This window comes from Cervus elaphus, chromosome X (assembly GCF_910594005.1).
Source record: "Cervus elaphus chromosome X, mCerEla1.1, whole genome shotgun sequence".
NCBI classification, from domain to species: domain Eukaryota; kingdom Metazoa; phylum Chordata; class Mammalia; order Artiodactyla; family Cervidae; genus Cervus; species Cervus elaphus.
Genome location: NC_057848.1, coordinates 174,165,935 through 174,184,120, shown reverse-complemented (window position 1 = coordinate 174,184,120; position 18,186 = coordinate 174,165,935). Strand labels below are relative to the sequence as shown.

Here is an 18,186-nt window from a genome sequence, read left to right as displayed (position 1 = left end):
AGGGTGTCACAGTGAGTGAATTAAGTCAGACAGAGGAGGAGAAATAGCGTATGACATCCCTTAGGTGTGGCAGCTAAAAAGAAACGCTACAAATGAACTTACTTACAAAACAGAAAGAGATTCACAGACTTAGAGGAGGAATTTACGATGGCCCAGGCAGGGGGACGGAAGGTGAATGATACGGTGGAAGGGATAGTTAGGGAGTTTGGGATGGACATGTCCACTCTATGCACGCATGCGTGCTAAGTCGCTTCAGTCATGTCTGACTCTTTGCGACCCTATGGGTTGTAGCCCACCAATCTCCTCTGTCCGTGGGATTCTCCTGGCAAGAATACTGGAGTGGGTTGCCATTTCTTCCTCCAGGGCATCTTCCCAAATCAGGGACCGAACCCAGGTCTCCTGCATTGAAGGCAGATTCTTTACCGTCTGAGCCGCCAGGGATGTTAATTCAATGGGATATGACTCAGCCATCAAAAAGAAGAAATTAATGCCATCTGCAGCACCACGGATGGACCTACAGATTATCACACCATGTGAAGAAAGTCAGAGAATGAGGACTATTGTATGACATCCCTTATATGCAGAATCTAAAAAGAAATGATACAAATAAACTTAATCACAAAACAGAAACAGACTCTCAAAGTTAGAGAATGAATTTATGATTGCCTATACACACTGCTGTATTTAAAATGAATAACCAAGAAGGATCTACTATACAGCACAGGAAAGTCTGCTCAATACTCTGTAATAACCTGATGGTTCCCGGGGAAAGGATGGGGGAAGGGATAGTCAGGGAGTCTGGGATGGACATGGACACACTGCTGTATTTAACATGGAGAACCAGCAAGGACCTGCTGGACAGCACAGGGAAGTCTGCTCAATGTCATGTGGCAGCCTGGATGGGAGGGGAGTTTGGGGGAGAATGGATACATGCATGAGTATGGCTGAGTACCTTTGCTGTCCCCTGGAAGTATCACAACGTTGTAAGTTGGCCATACCTCAAAACAACAGAAAGTTTTTAAAAGCTACAAGCATTATAAAAACTCATAATAAAATTGATAGTGACGACAGGCTTTTTAAAAAGGATTTAGTTAGAAACCTCCGTGAAGAAGTGTGTTCTCCGTTAACAAGCTGTCAGCGTCCTACTCAAACCAACTTTCTTTACGTAAAAACCTGCTGGCGTCCTCGAAGCCCCGTTGATAGAGCGATTCCATTGTCCTCCTGCTTGGCGGGAAGAGGGCCCGGTTGAGTCTTACCAAGTTTGCCATGGACAGCTGGGACAGAAAGACACACGGGAACCATAGGATGACAGGGCTATACAATGAATCTTTACTTCTGTAAGCAAAGCCTGCTTGTTATAGATATGACTAGCAATGCAAAAACAAACAAAAAATATCAGTAGGAAGAAAATCATCTTAAAATGTGAACTGCAGGGCTTTCCAGTCAGTATAAACAAAGTAACCTTAAAATCCGAACTGCGGGCTTTGCTGATGGCTTGGTGGCAAACAATCTGCCTGCCAGTGCGGTGGACACAGGTTGGATCCCTGGTCCCGGAAGAGCCCCCACGTCTCAGGGCAACTAAGCCTATGCATCACGATGATTAAACCTGTGCTTGAGAGCCTGGGAACTGAGGTCACGTGCCACCACTGACTGCAGCCTGTGCCCCCTAGAGCCCGTACTCTGCAATGAGAGAAGCCATTGCAATCAGAAGCCTGCTCTCTGCAACTTGAGAAAAGCCCACAGGGCAACTAAGCCCCAACATACTCCCCTCCCCCACCAAAAAAAATAACAAAACACAGAACTCCACATGTAGACTGCGTGCGGGTCTCTCAGCCTGGGTACCACTGACGTCTGGGGCCGGATGCTTCTCGGTGGGGGCATCTGTCCCGCACACTGTAGGATGCTGACCAACACCCCTGACCTCTATCCCTAGATGCCCCACACATTCCCGACTTTGCTAGCGTCTCCTGCATACAATGGGCTTCCCTGTGGCTCCAAAGGTAAAGAATCCGTCTGCCGATGCAGGAGCCACAGGCCCGATCCCTGGGTCGGGAAGATGCCCTGGAGGAGGGCGTGGCAACCCACCCCAGCGTTCTTGCCTGGAGAACTCCGTGGACAGAGGCCACAGTCTGTTGGGTCACAAAGAGTTAGACACCACTGGGCAACTAATGCTTTCACTTTCAAGGGCTACAGTCCTTGGGTTTGCAAAGAGTCAGATGTGACTTAGCACACACGCACCTGTATATAGTATCACCTCCTGTTGAGAACTAGCTTTTGACTAGATTGAGGGAATCAACATTTTTATGTAACTTATGCTGGCAGGTCCCTAAGTTTTTTGCTAATGTCTTTATATACTTAATTACTGCCACCTTTTGAAACAATTAAATGATCTCATTTACAACTGTACTGAGTGGACGTCCTTGGTAGTCCAGTGGTTAAGAGTTCACCTTCTTAAAGCAGGGGATATCGATTGGATCCCTGGTCAGGGAGGTAGGTGAGGAAGGAAATGACAACCCACTCCAGAATTCTTGCCTGGAGAATCTCATGGACAGAGAAGCCTGGCGGGGCTACAGTCCATGGGGTAGCAAGAGTCGGACACGACCTAGCAACTAAACCACCACCACCAGCAGGGAGGTAGGATCCCACACACGTGTGGCCAAATAACCAGAACATAAACAACAGAAAAAATATTGTAACAAATTCAATAAAGACTCTTTAAGAAAAAAAAGAAATGGTCCACATTAAAAAAAAGAAAATCTTAAATAAAATTACAATTCCCTGGTGGTTCAGTGGTTCAGACTCTGCCTTCCAATGCAGGGGACACAGGTTTCAATCCCTAGTGTGGGAACCAAGGTCCCACGTGCCTCAGGGCAACTAAGCCCAAGCACCTCAATTACTGAGTCCAAGTGCCACAACCACAGAGTCCATGCGCTCTGGAGTTCGGGTCTCGAGCCACAATTAGAGAGCCTGTGAGCTCTAGCGACCTCTCGCTGAAACAAGGAGCCTGCCCATGGCAACTAAGATCTAATGCAGACAACCAGTAAGTAAATAAGTATTTTTTTAAAAAATAAAATTGCATTGAAAACTTGCCAAGTATGCTGACCTGAAAAATATGTGAAGAAATGTGAAATGTCCCACTGAGACAGTTCAAAAATAGTAAAAAAAAAAGATCACACATTCACAGTCTATAGGTACCCAGGTCCATATGCACGACATATGCTGCGACTCATTTAAAATATGGCAAAAACCACTGCAATACTGTAAAGTAATTAGCCTCCAATTAAAATAAATTTAAAAAAATAAAATATGCATGCAAATCTGTACATGCGATGGGGTTGCCAAGTGTGGGGAGCATGTGGAAAGTTTCAGGGGGTCTGTGACGACCGGTGAACGCCAGGACTCACCAGTACGTCCTGGTTGGTGATGCTAACGTAGAAATGCAGCCGCCCTTTATCCTGCGGGGAGACGTCCAGGCGCCCACTGAATGGGGAGATGGTCACCGTGCGGCCAGCGGGCAGGACGGGCAGGCTGTTGGTGAAGCCTCCGTCCACCCACTTCTGCGGAGAGAACGGCCCCGGTCAGCATGTGGAGACCACGTCCCTCCCACGTGAAGACAGTGAGCGTGGATTTCCCGAGACGACACTGTCCTCCTGAGAATCCGAGCCTTGGGGATGAACGCTCTAGAGTTACTACTGATGAGGACCAGCTGGATCGGATTTCTTTTGGAAGCGAGGCAAATCTTTGTATGCATATCATTTACCCACAGGCTTCCGAGGTGGCTCCATGGTAAAGAACCTGCCTGCAATGTGTTCGATCCCTGGGTGGGGAAGATCCCCTGGAGGAAGGCATGGCAACCCACTCCAGGATTCTTGCCTGGAGAATTCCATGGACAGAGGAGCCTTCTGTGCTATAATTTATGGAGTCACAAAGAGTCGGACACGACTGAGCACAGAACATACACACACAGCCTTTATGCATATAGTAAGAAGTTTGGGTTTATAGTAAGAAGTTATGGAGAAGGCAATGGGTTTCTGCGGTGGCTCTGCTGGGAAAGAATCTGCCTGCCAATGCAGGAGACCTGGGTTCGGTTCCTGGGTCGGGAAGATCCCCTGGAGAAAGAAATGGCAACCGGCTCCAGTATGGCCTGGAGAAGCCCATGGACAGAGGAGCCTGGTAGGTTCTCAGTCCATGGGATCGCAAGGGTCGGACACGACTTAGCGACTAAACCAAACCAAGAAATTTGGACGGGATCAGGAAATCTCTCCAGTTGTTTAAAAGCTTTAAGTAGATTACTTAAGACCTTATTATTTTTACTGATGATGGCAGATGCATAAGAAACCACGTGTAACAAGCTTGGGATTTACCATCTAATCAGGATACAAAACCAAGTTGACTCTGACACTGAGCAGACCATCCCCCACAACAGCGGCTCCATTTTTAACTTCAAAACTGGAAATCGGCATTGTCTGTAGCCAAGTGAAAAGTAAATAAATAAAGGACCACTAGAAGCGCTTTCATCTCCAAAGTGACTCCTGAGTACGTAGGGCTTCAAGCCTTAAAGAATTCGGGGTGGGGTGGGGTGGAGGGGTGGGAGAGGGGTATGAAGTGTCCAACAGGAACATTGTTCAGAAGAGATTCTGTGCTTTCAGACCTCAGCCCAAAGGAAAGAGAGGGAGACACACAGCAGCAGGACAGAGGACAAGTCCACAGGCTTCCGCACACCCGGACACTGGGGGAAGGCTGGAGAAGCACAAAGACGCAATTCCTCATGTTGTTTTCAGCGAAAAAGACTTTCAATCTGTCCTTGAGCCCCAGAATCAGCTCTAACAATAAATACACAGACACACAAAACTGAAGTTCAAACGCTCTGAGCTATATCCAGATTGGAAATATCCTGCCATGGATGTGGGAATACAAAGCTAGAAGTGGAGAACACCTTGTCACTCACGCAGAGTCAGACCTCCCGGAGTGTGAAGTCAAGTGGGCCTTAGGAAGCATCGCAACGAACAAAGCTAGTGGAGGTGACGAGATTTCAGCTGAGCTATTTCAGATCCTACAAGATGATGCTGTTCAAGTGCTGCACTCAACATGCCAGCCAATTTGAGTTTTCCAAAACTCAGCAGTGGTCACAGGACCAGAAAAGGTCCAGCCTCCTCCCAATTCCCAAGAAGGGTAGTACTCAAGTATGTGCTAACCATTGGACAATTGCACTCATCTCCCATGCTAGTAGGATCAGGCTTAAAATCTTGCATGGTAGGCGTTACTGTTATGTGAACCAAGAACCTCCAGATGCGCAAGCTGCGTTTAGAAAAGGCAGAGGAATTGCAAATCAAACTGCCAACATTTACTGGATCGTGGAGAAAGCAAGGGAATTTTGGAAAAATAGCTACTTCTGCGTCCTGCTTCACTGATTATACTAAAGCCTTTGACTAAAGCCTTTCCAAAAACTGTGGAAAATTCTTCAAGCGATGGGAATACCAGACCACCTTACCTGTCTCTGGAGAAACCTGTATGCCGATCAAGAGGCAACAGTTAGAACCAGACATGGAACAAGTGACTGGTTCAAAATTGGTAAAGGACTAAAAAAAGGCTGTAAACTGTCACCTTGCTCATTTAACTAATATGCAGAGTATATCACGCGAAATGCCAGGCTGGATGAATCCCAAGCTGGAGTCAAGATTGTCAGAAGAAATATAAACGACCTCAGATCTGCAGATGATACCTCTCTAATGGTAGAAAGTGAAGAACTAAAGAGCCTCTTGATGAAAGTGAAAGACGAGAGTGAAAAAGCTGACAAGAAACTCAACATTCAAAAAACAAACATCATGGCATCCGGTCCCATCACTTCATGGCAAATAGATGGGCAAACAGGGGAAGCAGTGACAGATTTTATTTTCTTGGGCTGCAAAATCACTGCTGAAGCTGAAGCTTCAATACTTTGGCCTCCTGATGTGAAGAACCGCCTCATTGGAAAAGACCCTGGTGCTGGGAAAGATTGAGGGTGGGAGGAGAAGGGGGTGACAGAGGATGAGATGGTTGGATGGCATCACTGACTCAATGGACGTGGGTTTGAGCAAATTCTGCGAGGAAGGACAGTGCAGGAAGGAAGTGGAGGACAGAGGAGCCTGGCGTCCTGCGGTCCATGGGGTCACAAAGAGTAGGACACAACTTATCGACTGAAGAACAACTGCAACCCCACAAAAGAATCTATCTTGGGGAAAAAAAAAGCAAGGAGGTGAGGACCGAGAAACAGGTTAGCATAATGTGTCCTTAACTGAGTTAAGGACCTTCATTCACCTTTTCTTAGATCTTTTTAAAAAATTTTTTTGTTAACTTGTTTTGATTTCCAGAGCAGGTGACTAAATGATAGGTATTGTTTACAAAGGCCTTGGCCAGCAACCAACTCCCCTCAGAGGAAATAAAAGTGTATAAGCAGAAAGTGAAAACGTGTTGAAAATCTCTGGTTGAGGGAACTGCATTTTGGTGGAGGAAAAAAACACAAATGGATTCGATTAAAATGAACCTGACCTGGGTAATCTGCTTACCGTCCTTATTTTTTAAAAGAACAAAACAGATTATATAATTATTTATTATATATACACGTTTATATATGTTTGTATATAACGTGTATGTATAAATATGGATACACACACACGACTATGGAAATACTGTCTAAAAAAGACAGGTTTGTATTAAGAAGGCCCCCACAGTGTAAAGTAACCACTATATTTAAGCAGACTCTGGCAGACAGTGGAGGGCAGAGGAACCTGGCGTGCTGCAGTTCATGGGGGTCACAAAGAGCTGGAGACGACTGAGCGACTGAACAAAACAAATATACTTTGATAAAAATTAATTAATTTTTAAAAAGAAGGTCCCAGATATCTGGTTCTGTGCCTTACTGTCCTGGAGTTTTGGGTTTTTTTGGTCCTTCTCTTCCCTCATTGCTTTGGATGTAGATACCAATTTCTGGAATAAGATAATCCCTAGAAAGAGAGAGAAAGGACACCTTCCAAAATTACCTCTCATACCCTCAGTAGAATATCTCACCAATAATGCAAAAATTCACAGAGGTTTCATCAAGGGAAATAAAAAATATGTTACCAAGTGCCATATAACTTAACTGAGAGCTCACTTGTTTTATTCAGCTTAAGCAAAAGAAGGGCAATCTGGCTCGTTCACGTGCAAAGTGTTCTAATTTACCATGGGGCTAATGACTGCCGCTTAAGGGAATTGAAAATCTTTTTTTCCAAATTTTGTTCACTCTTGTTAGCTTCTTCTGATTGGATAAATGAGCCGGGGAAACATAGAGCTTATCAAGCGGCTTGATTAAATTTTCAGCGTCACTCGCCACTCTGCAACCGTAACCCCGGCAGCTCAGATGTTGTAAATACAGTCCATCTTTCTCCTGATTCATGCTCTCATGAACTGTACCACTCTCAAACCATCACCCCCCCTACACACACACAGCCCACCCCTCCCCCAGGCATGCTAATGTGAGCAAAATTTCTGGAAACAACAATAACATTACCAAGTGCAAACACATTATATATCATGTGCTATGGACAGATTAAAATTCTGCATCCCCTATGCGTCTGGCCACGACTTCTCTGGCTGTTTGCAACATATTCCTCAAAATCATTCCCACTTTGTGGGCAGCATTCCATAAGCTGCCATGACACCTACTTCGGTGAAACCTAGGATTCCAAAATCTTGCCCATGGATGGCTCTTCCCAGGAGAGTTTTGTCCTGAGTTTCTTTGTTTCAGATTACAGCACCTTCATTCACCAAAGCAAAGAGTAGGCCAAATATGTTAAAAAGAAAATTATTCCAGGAGAAAAATGTGCTTCGAAAAGCAAACATGTGGGACTTCAGTGGTGGCCCAGTGGCCAAGACTCTCCACTCCCGATGAAGGGGTCCTAGGTTTGATCTCTGGTCAGGGAACTAGATACCACATGCCCAACTCAAAAAAAAAAAAAAATTCCATGTGCCACAACACAGGCCCAGTGCAGTCAAACTAATAATTTTTTAAACAATTCTTGTAAATTAAAAAACATTTATAAATGTGTGTAGAGAGAAAGAGACAGAAGTCGCTCATTCATGTCCAACTCTCTGTGACCCCATAGATTGTAGCCCTGGCTCCTCCATCCATGGGATTTTCCAGGCAAGAATACTGGAGTGGGTCGCCATGCCCTCCTCCAGGGGATCTTCCCGACCCAGGGATCGCACCCTTGTCTCCTGCATTGCAGGCGGATTCTTTAGTGTCTGAGCCCCCAGGGAAGCCCATGAATACCGGGGTGGGCTGCCATTCCCTGCTCCGGGGGTCTTCCCGACTGAGTCCTCAGCAAGCGGCCAGTGGCCTCCATGCGGCTCCAGACACAAGCAAGCGCCCCAAGGAGCACCCTGTCCGCCAGCGTGTACGTGGGGTCCCCTCTTCCTAGGCTGTGTCACACAACCAAGGGAAGCCACGGTGGTCCACGGATTAAGAATCTGCCTGCCAAGGCAGGGGACACAGGTTCGGTCCCCGGCCCAGGAAGATCCCACATGCCATGGGGCAACTAAGCCTGGGAGCCACCACTACCGAAGCCCTTGAACCACAACTACTGAAGCCCGCCCGCCCTAGAGTCTGTGCTCCGGAAGGAGACAAGCCGCTGGAGACCTGGAGCGTGGCCTCCGCTCACTGCAACGAGAGGAAGCCTGAGCGCGGCCACAGAGGCTCAATACAGCCGAAAACAAAGCGATTAGTGAGTGGTTTCTAAAAACAAACGGAGAAACAGGCCATTATGACACTGCTACTGTGCTCAGAGGCCACCATCAGAGGGCCCTGCCTCGCCTCCCAAGGCCAAATATGTATGTATAAATATATATATATTTCTTACTATATATAAATATATGTATCTTACTATATGTAAATATAAATGTATGTATTCTTACTATATATAAATATATATTTCTTACTGTTATAAATATAAAAATATATGTCTTACTATATGTAAATATTAATATCTATTTATTAACATATAAAAATATCTACTTCTTAATTATATAAATATCTATTTCTTAATATATATAAATATATAGTTCTATATAAATATATTTTTTTATATATAAATATAAAAACATATTTCTTAATATATATAAATATATATTTCTTAATGTACCTATTTCATAATATATATAAATATCTATTTCTTAATATATATAAATATATATATTTCTTAATGTACCTATTTCTTAATATATGTAAATATCTATTTCTTAATACATAAATATAAATATATCTATTTCTTAATATATATAAATATAAATATTTCTTTATATATAAATATAAATATACATATTTCTTAATATATATAAATATAAATGCATCTATTTTTTAATATACCTATTTCTTAACATGTATATCTATTTCTTAATGTATATAAATATATATTTCTTAGTATATATAAATATCTATTTCTTTATATAAATATAAATATATCTATTTCTTAATATATATAAATATAAATATTTATTAATATATATAAACATAAGTGTATCTATTCTTTAATGTACCTATTTCTTAATATATATAAATATCTATTTCTTAATGTATATAAATATATATTTCTTAGTATATGTAAATATCTATTTCTTAATATATATAAACATGTATTTCTTAATATATGTAAATATACACAGTTCTTTATATAGATAAATATATATTTATTTATAGATAAATATATTTCTTAATATATATAAATATATATTTCTTAATATATATAAATATATATATTTCTTAATATACCTATTTCTTTATATAAATATCTATTTCTTAATATATATAAACATCTATTTCTTAATATACAGAAATATATAAAGTTCTTTATATATATAAATATATATGGATTTCTTTACATACATAAATATATAGATTTCTTTATATATAAATGTATAGATTTCTTTATATATAAATATATAGATTTCTTTATATATAAATACATAGATTTCTTTATAAATATATAGATTTCTTTATATATAAATACGTAGATTTCTTTATATATAAATACACAGATTTCTTTATATATAAATATATAGATTTCTTTATATATATAAAATATATGTATGTTTTAAGCAATGAACAAGCCTTAGTAGAGCAAGAGGCCCGTGACTGATGCAAACATCCCAGACCATCCTGGGAACAGTGCCCCCTAACTCAGCCACATGCCTTCAGTGAAGTGAATGAATGTTTCTGCATTTCTCTTTCCTCGTCTGTAACAAACACAGTGGTAATATTCCCTACAGCACATGGGAGTGGAGTCTGATGCATCAGACAGAAAGCAATTATCAACAGAAGTTTTACTTCTTTTCCCCATGAAAGCAACATAGAAGGTCCATTGGTAAGGCCCCCCTCCTCAAGTCATGCAGGTCCCACGTCTCCCCAACTCATTATCTGTCTCTGTTTATGGAGTGATCTGTGGCCTCATGATCCACAATAGCTGCCACAGCTCTGGTCATCACGTCTAAGTTCCAGGCATCCGGGAGGAAGCAAAATACACAACCTCACTTCCTATAAGCCCCACAGTAACGTGGTCTACCTCTCACCGCCAGCACTTAAGGGGACGGCCACACCTAGCAGCAAGGAACACTGGTGAACGTGACCTTTCAGCTACACGGCAATAAGTCCGCATAAGAACTGAAGTTCTGTTACTGAGCAAGAAGAAGAGGACATTTGTATATTGGAAGAAACTAGGACCAACCATCACCTGCACCTAATTCATGATACAGTTATTACTGTTTAAACACGGGACATGTTCAGCATAGTCTTACAAGGTATTGGGGTGGCCAGAAAGATCATTGAGGATTCCCCACATTACAGAAAACCCAAGTGGACCTTCTGGCCAATTCAATACTGGCCTTCTGGGTCTCTGTTCTCTAACCTTCTTTCCATCCTCCCTTTCCTTCCTTCCTTACTATAGCTACATCCACCTTCTCCGGCAGCACCTCTTAATTTACCCATCACATCAGCAATGCTGATGACTCCCGGATCCCAAATCCCCTTTTCATGATCATATATAATCTCGTAAGACACCTGAGTGCTTTGCATATATATATATTTTCCCTGCCATTTAGCCATTTCTGCCATGATTATATATTATCAAGCAATAACTTGAAGTAAAATCATCACATTTCAGATCATCAAATTAAAGTTCATAACCGTCATGTCAAGTTGATTTGGCCAGCATCTGTGTTGAAAATTTATAGGTAAAAATAAGTGTTGATTTTTACTGCTCTAACGGAAGAATGCTGCTTAACTTACTTTAAAATTGTTATGTCAAGTGGGGCACTTCTCACATTTTTAAATGACAACAAAAAAGCGTGCTCCTTGGTAACTGAGGATCTGCTACCTCTGAGAGGCAGTATACGGAATGGGGGGGGGAAAACCCAGCTTTGAGATTTCCCAGGTGGGCTAGTGGCTCAGAGTGCTTGCTCTCAAAGTGGGGGGCGCTGGTTCAATCCCTGGTGAGGGAACTAGACCCCACGTGCCTCAGCTAAGAGATCCCGTGTGACGCAACCAAGACCGGGCAGACAAATAAATGAATATTTAAAACGGCTTTCTGTGAGCTTTCGTTTATGCTGCTTTAGAGAAAAAAAACAAATCAGTGTATACGATGTTTCTGAGCGGTCACGGAGAGGGTTTTAGCCAACAGCATGGGAGCCCATCCCTGCCAATAATGCTTGTGCATGTGGCTAATAAAGAGAGCTCAACTTGGACAAGGCAGACCACTTCTAGGTTCTCCGTCTCTGCCTCTCCATGACCTCATCCCGTGACTCAGCCTCACTTTTCTCAACTGCCCCTTTTAGACAATCATCCCAGGGCACACTGGTTTGGCCAGGAATCCTGTGAGAAGCACAGAAAAGGGCTGGGATGGCCAGGAAAACTCAGAGGAAGAAAATCATGAGGCCTCACAAGGTCCAAATACCGACAGATCCCCAAACACATTAGCCAAGAGATTTGTAAAAATCGATTCCCTGGTTTTGAGACCATCCGCTCACTGAGCATAGGCCTTTTGCAGGCTCTTCAAAGTGAATGAACCAATGGGAGCTATTAAAACGCTTTTCATGTACACATTTATAAATGAACAACGAGAGCAAATTATATATAAATGTCTACAAAATACATGGCGTTAATAATCCATGAATACGTGCCTGCTTTTGAGTAGGTGTTACACAGTGCATGGGATTACAAAATATACATCTGTAGTGTGTGTTACATGGCTACTGTGTCTGGGACTTCCCTGGTGGCCCAGGGGCTGAGACTCCAAGCTCCTAATCCACGGGCCATGATGGTTTCAGTCCCTGGTCGGGAACTAGATCCCACAAACCCCTGCTAAGAGTTCCCACGCTGTAAATAACAGATCCTGCATGCTGCAACAAAGACACAGAGGAGCCAAATGATATTTAAGAAAATGGGGGCACTAGTGGTCAAGAACCTGCCTGCCAGTGCAGGAGACTTAGAGAGTCGCAGGTTTCGAGTTCTGGGTCGGGAAGATCCCCTGGCGGAGGGCATGGCAATGCACTCCAGTATTCTTGCCTGGGAAATCCCATGGACAGAGGAGCCTGGTGGGCTACGGTTCGTGGGGTTGCAGAGTCAGACATGACTGATCGACTCAGCACACACACAGATAAATAGCCACTGTGTTTGACGGTAAAACGCTTATCTCTGGTGTGCATTAAGTAGACGCTGTGTCTGGTTATCAATGTGTGCGCTGGTGTGTAGGCTACGGAAGAGCAGCTTCAGACTGGATGGTGAAATTTTATAGCACAAACATGTTTTGCAGGACGCAGAAGGAAGCTGGCAGAAGTGACTTCGGGCAGTGTGGACAGCAGAGAGCAGGCGGGAATTCACTCAGTTCAGTCGCTCAGTCGTGTCCGACTCTGCAGCCCGCCGGTCTCCTCTGTCCCTGGGATTCTTCAGGCAAGAACACTGGAGTGGGTTGCCATTTCTTCCTCCAAGAGGATGTTATTAAAGAAGATCATCCAAGAGCATCTGTTCTGATACCAGTGGTATGAGACCAGAAATAAATTACAGGGAAAAAAAAAAGTGTAAAAAAGACAAACACGTGGAGGCTAAAGAATATGCCACTAAATGAATAACCCATGGATCGCTGAAGAAATCAAAGAGGAAATCAAAAAGTATCTGGGAACAAGTGACAACAAAAAGCAAGATGATCCAAAACCCATGGGATGCAGCAAAACCAATCCTAGAAGCAAGCCTGTAGTTGCTGCTGCTGCTGCTAGGTCGCTTCAGTCGTGTCCGACTCTGTGCGACCCCATAGACGGCAGCCCACCAGGCTCTCCCGTCCCTGGGATTCTCCAGGCAAGAACACTGGAGTGGGTTGCCATTTCCTTCTCCAATGCACGAAGGTGAAAAGTAAAAGTGAAGTCGCTCAGTCGTGTCCGACTCTTAGCGACCCCGTGGACTGTAGCCCTCCAGGCTCCTCCGTCCGTGGGGTTTTCCAGGCAAGAGTACTGGAGTGGGGTCCCATTGCCTTCTCCAAGTCTGTAGCAATACTATCCAACCTCAAGAAACAAGAAAAATAGAGAACAACCTAACTTTATACCTAAAGCAACTAGAGAAGGAACAACAATAAAAATCAAAGTTAGTAGAAGGCAAGGAATCATAAAGATTAAATAAATAAAATAGAAATGAGGAAAACAATAGCAAATGAAACTACAGGCTGGTTCATTGAGAAGATAAAGAGAATTGATAAACCTTTAGCCAGACTTCTCAAGAAAAAAAGGCACAGGACCCAAATCAATAAAGTTAGCAATGGAAAAGAAGAGTTACAACAAACAATGCAGAAGTACAGAGGATCATAAGAGACTACTACAAGCAACCATATGCCAATAAAATGGACAATCTGGAAGAAACGGGCAAATTCTTAGAAAAGTACAAGGCTGAACCAGGAAGACACAGGGAATATGAACAGACCAATCAAAAGGAATGAAACTGAAACTGTGATTGAAAAATCCACCAATAAAACAAAAGTCCAGGGCCAGATGGCTTCATGAGTAAATTAAATCAAGCATTTAGAGAAGAACTAATATCTATCCTTCTCAAACCTTTCCAAAAAATTGCAGAGGAAGGAATACCCCCAAACTCGTTTCACGAGGCCATCACCCTGATACTGAAACCAAAGATACCACACAAAAAAAGACAATAACAGGTCAACATCACTGAGGAACATAGATGCAAAGGTCCTCAACAAAATACTAAAATCCAACAACACAGTAAAAGGATCAAACACCATGATCAAGCAGGATCTTTCCCATGTATGCAAGGATTCTTCAGCATATGCAAGTCAATCAATGTGATACAGAATATTAACAGACTGAATAATAAAATGTGTATGATCATCTCAATGGATGCAGAAAAAGCTTCTCACAAAATTCAAGACCAATTTATGATTAAAAAAAAAAAACACTCCAGAAAGCGGGCAGGGAGGAGACCTATCTCGATATAATAAAGGCCATATACAAGAAACCCACAGCAAACACCATTCTCAATGCTGAAAAGCTGAAAGCATTTCCCCTAAGATTAGCAATAAGATAAGGGTGCCCAGTGTCACCACTATTAATTCAACATAGTTTTGGAAGTCCTGGCCAGAGCAATCAGAGAAGAAAAAGAAATAAAAGGGATCCAGATTGGAAAAGAAGTATCATGTCACTGTTTGCAGATGACATGATAGGATACATAGAAAAACCTCAGAGGCCACAAGAAAACTACCAGAAGTCATCAATGAGTGTGGTAAAGCTGCCGGACACCAAACTAATACACAGACACCTCTCGCATTCCTACACGCTAACAACAAAATATCAGAAAGAGGAATTAAGGAAACAATCCCATTTACCATCACAACAAAAAGAATATCTAGGAAAATCTGCCTCAGGAGACAAAAGACCTGGACTCAGAAAGCCGAATACACTGAAGGAAGAAATCATAGATGATACAAACAGATGGAGAGGCATACCGTGTTCTAGGTGTGGAAGCATCAACACTGTGAAACTGACTATATTACCCAAAGCAATCCACAGATTCAGGGCAATCCCTGTCAGAACACCAATGGCATTTTTTCAGAGAATTAGAACAAAAAATTTTACAGTTTGTATGGAAACACAAAACACCCCAAATAGGTTCTAGGTTCATCCACCTCATTAGAACGGACTCAAATGCATTCCTTTTTACAGCTGAGTAATATTCCATTGTTTATATATACCACAACTTCTTTATCCATTCATCTGTCAATGGACAAGAGTGAAGTGAGTCAGAAAGAGAAAGATAAAGACTGTATTCTAATGGATATATACGGAATCTAGAAAAATGGTACTGAAGAATTTATTTACAGGGTAACAGTGGAGAAACAGACATAGAGAATTGACTTATGGACACGGGGAGAGGGGAGGAGAGGGTGAGATGGGGGAAAAAAAAAAAAGACTCCAAATGGCGAAAGCAATCTTGAGAAAGAAAAATGGAGCTGGAGGAATCAGGTTCCTGAACCTCATACTCCAAAGCTACAGTAATCCAGACAGCATGGTACTGGCCCAAAAACAGATCAATGCTACACGATAGAAAGCCAGAGATCAACCCACACATCTGTGGTCACCTAATCTATGACAGATAGACGGGGAAACAGTGGAAACGGTGGCTGACTTTATTTTTTGGGGCTCCAAAATCACTGCAGATGGTTACTGCAGCCATGAAGTTAAAAGACGCTTACTCCTTGGAAGGAAAGTTATGACCAACCTAGACAGCATATTAAAAAGCAGAGACATTACTTTGCCACCAGCTAGTCAAGGCTATGGTTTTTTCCAGTTGTCATGCACAGATGTGAGAGTTGGACTATAAAGAAAGCTGAGCGCCGAAGAATTGATGCTTTTGAACTGTGGTGTTGGAGAAGACTCTTGAGAGTCCCTTGGACTGCAAGGAGATCCAACCAGTCCATCCTAAAGGAGGTCAGTCCTGGGTGTTCATTGGAAGGACTGAATGTTGAAGCTGAAAGTTCAATACTTTGGCCACCTGATGCTGACTCATTTGAAAGACCCTGATGCTGGGAAAGATCGAAGGCAGGAGGAGAAGGGGACAAGAGAGGATGAGATGGTTGGATGGCATCACCGACTCAGTGGACATGGGTTTGGGTGAACTCCGGGAGTTGCTGATAGACAGGGAGGCCTGGTGTGCTGCGGTCCATGGGATCTCAAATAGTCGGACACGACCAGGTGACTGAACTGAACGGAATCTATGACAAAGGAGGCAAGAAGATATAATGGAGAAAAGAGAGTCTGTTTACTCGGTGGCACTAGGAAAACCGGACAGCCCCATGTAAAAGAAAAAGATTAGAACACTTCCTAACATCAAACACAAAAATAAACTCAAAATGGATCAAAGACATATATTTAAGGCTGGACACTATAAAACTCTTAAAGGAAAATACAGGCAGATCACGATTTGACATAAACCACATTAAGATCTTTCTGACCCACCTCCTAGAAGACAGAAAATAAAAACAAAAATAAGCTAATAGGACCCAGTTATACTCAAAAGCTTTTGCACAGCAAACAAATTCATAAATAAGACAAAAAGACAATCCTTATAATGGGAGAAAATATTTGCAAATGAAGCAACTGACAAGGCATTAATCTCTAAAATACACAAACAGCTCATGCGGCTCAATATCAAAAAAAAAAAAATCTGCAAACAATAAACGCTGGAGAGGGTGTGGAGAAAAGGGAACCCTTTTACACTGTTGTGGAGAATGTAAATTGATGCAGCCGCTATGGAGAACAGCATAGAGGTTCCTCGCAAAACTAAAAATAGAACTACCACATGATGCAGTAACCGCACTCCTAGGCACATATCCCAACAAAACCATAATTCAAGAAGACTTATGCACCTCCATGCTCACTGCCCCACTATCTGCAAGACCCAGGACGTGGAAGCAACCTAGATGTCCATCAGCAGAGGGATGGATAAAGAAGATGAGGTACACAGCAACGATGGACTATTACTCAGCCACGAAAAGGGATGAAATGGTGCCATTGGCAGGACATGGACGGACCTAGAGACCGTCCCATAGACTGAAATACCTCAAGAAGAGAAAAACACATATAAGATCCCTTACACGTGGAATCTAGAAAAATGGCACCGATGAACTTATGTGGCAAAGCAGAAGTAGAGAGACAGACTTAGAAAACAAAAAGGTATGCACACCAAGAGGAGAGGCAGCAACGTGGGATGACCTGAGAGACTGGGATTGACAGATCTACACGCCTGACACTGTGTCTAACATAGATGAGTAATGAGTGACTACTGGTGCAGCACAGGGAACTCGACTCAGCCTTCTGTGGTGACCTGTGTGGGAAGGAAATTCAGAAAAGAGGGAATATCTGTAAACACACAGCGGATTCCCTTTGCTGGGCGTCAGAACTGACACAGGGCTTCCCCGATGTGGCTCAGAGGTTAAAGCGTCTGCCTCCAGTGCGGGAGACCCGGGTTTGATCCCTGGGTTGGGAAGATCCCCTGGGGAAGGAAATGGTAACCCACTCCAGTATTCTTGCCTGGAGAATCCCATGGACGGAGGAGCCTGGTAGGCTACAGTCCACGGGGTCGCAAAGAGTCGGACACGACTGACAAACTTCATTTTGACTTTCTTTCCCCGATGGCTCAGGGGTAAAGAATCCACCTGCCAGTGCAAGAGATGCAAGAGACACGGGTTCGATCCCTGGATGGGGGAAGACCCCTTGGAGAAGGAAATGGCAACCCACTCCAGTATTCTTGGCTGGAAACCCACTCCAGTATTCTTGGCTGGAAACCCACTCCAGTATTCTTGGCTGGAAACCCACTCCAGTATTCTGGCCTGGAGAGGCCCACAAACAGAGGAGCCTGGCGGGTCACAAAGAGTCAGACACGACTGAGCACACACACATATGCGTAGAACTAACACGACACTGCAAAGCAGCTATACTTCAATAAATTTTTAAAAAGTCTTTTGCTTCGTTGCATATTAAAAATAAGGGTAAAGTTGTTTTTTTTTTTTTTTTTTTTTAAACCAGATGAAAAAAGGAGGGCCCTAGTCAACCATTCTCAATCACGAAATCTCAACTCTAGGGTCCCATGGCCCCTGCACTGGACTTTTTTTCTTCTGTGAA

General features: G+C 42.9%; 1 protein-coding gene across 7 annotated transcripts in view; it reads right to left on the bottom strand.

Moving 5' to 3' along the window:
* Window positions 1-18,186, bottom strand: part of PNPLA4 (patatin like phospholipase domain containing 4) — a 101,302-nt gene that overhangs the window by 59,778 nt on the left and 23,338 nt on the right. For 3 of the 7 annotated variants that reach the window (XM_043895523.1, XM_043895527.1, XM_043895524.1), the window contains 2 exons: window positions 3,405-3,557; window positions 815-1,274 (listed from right to left, as the gene is read on the bottom strand). In XM_043895523.1, coding sequence (XP_043751458.1) covers window positions 1,143-1,274; window positions 3,405-3,557 — 285 coding nt within the window. In that variant the 3' untranslated portion in view covers window positions 815-1,142. The other 4 variants (XM_043895529.1, XM_043895525.1, XM_043895528.1 and 1 more) reach the window with 3 other exon arrangements.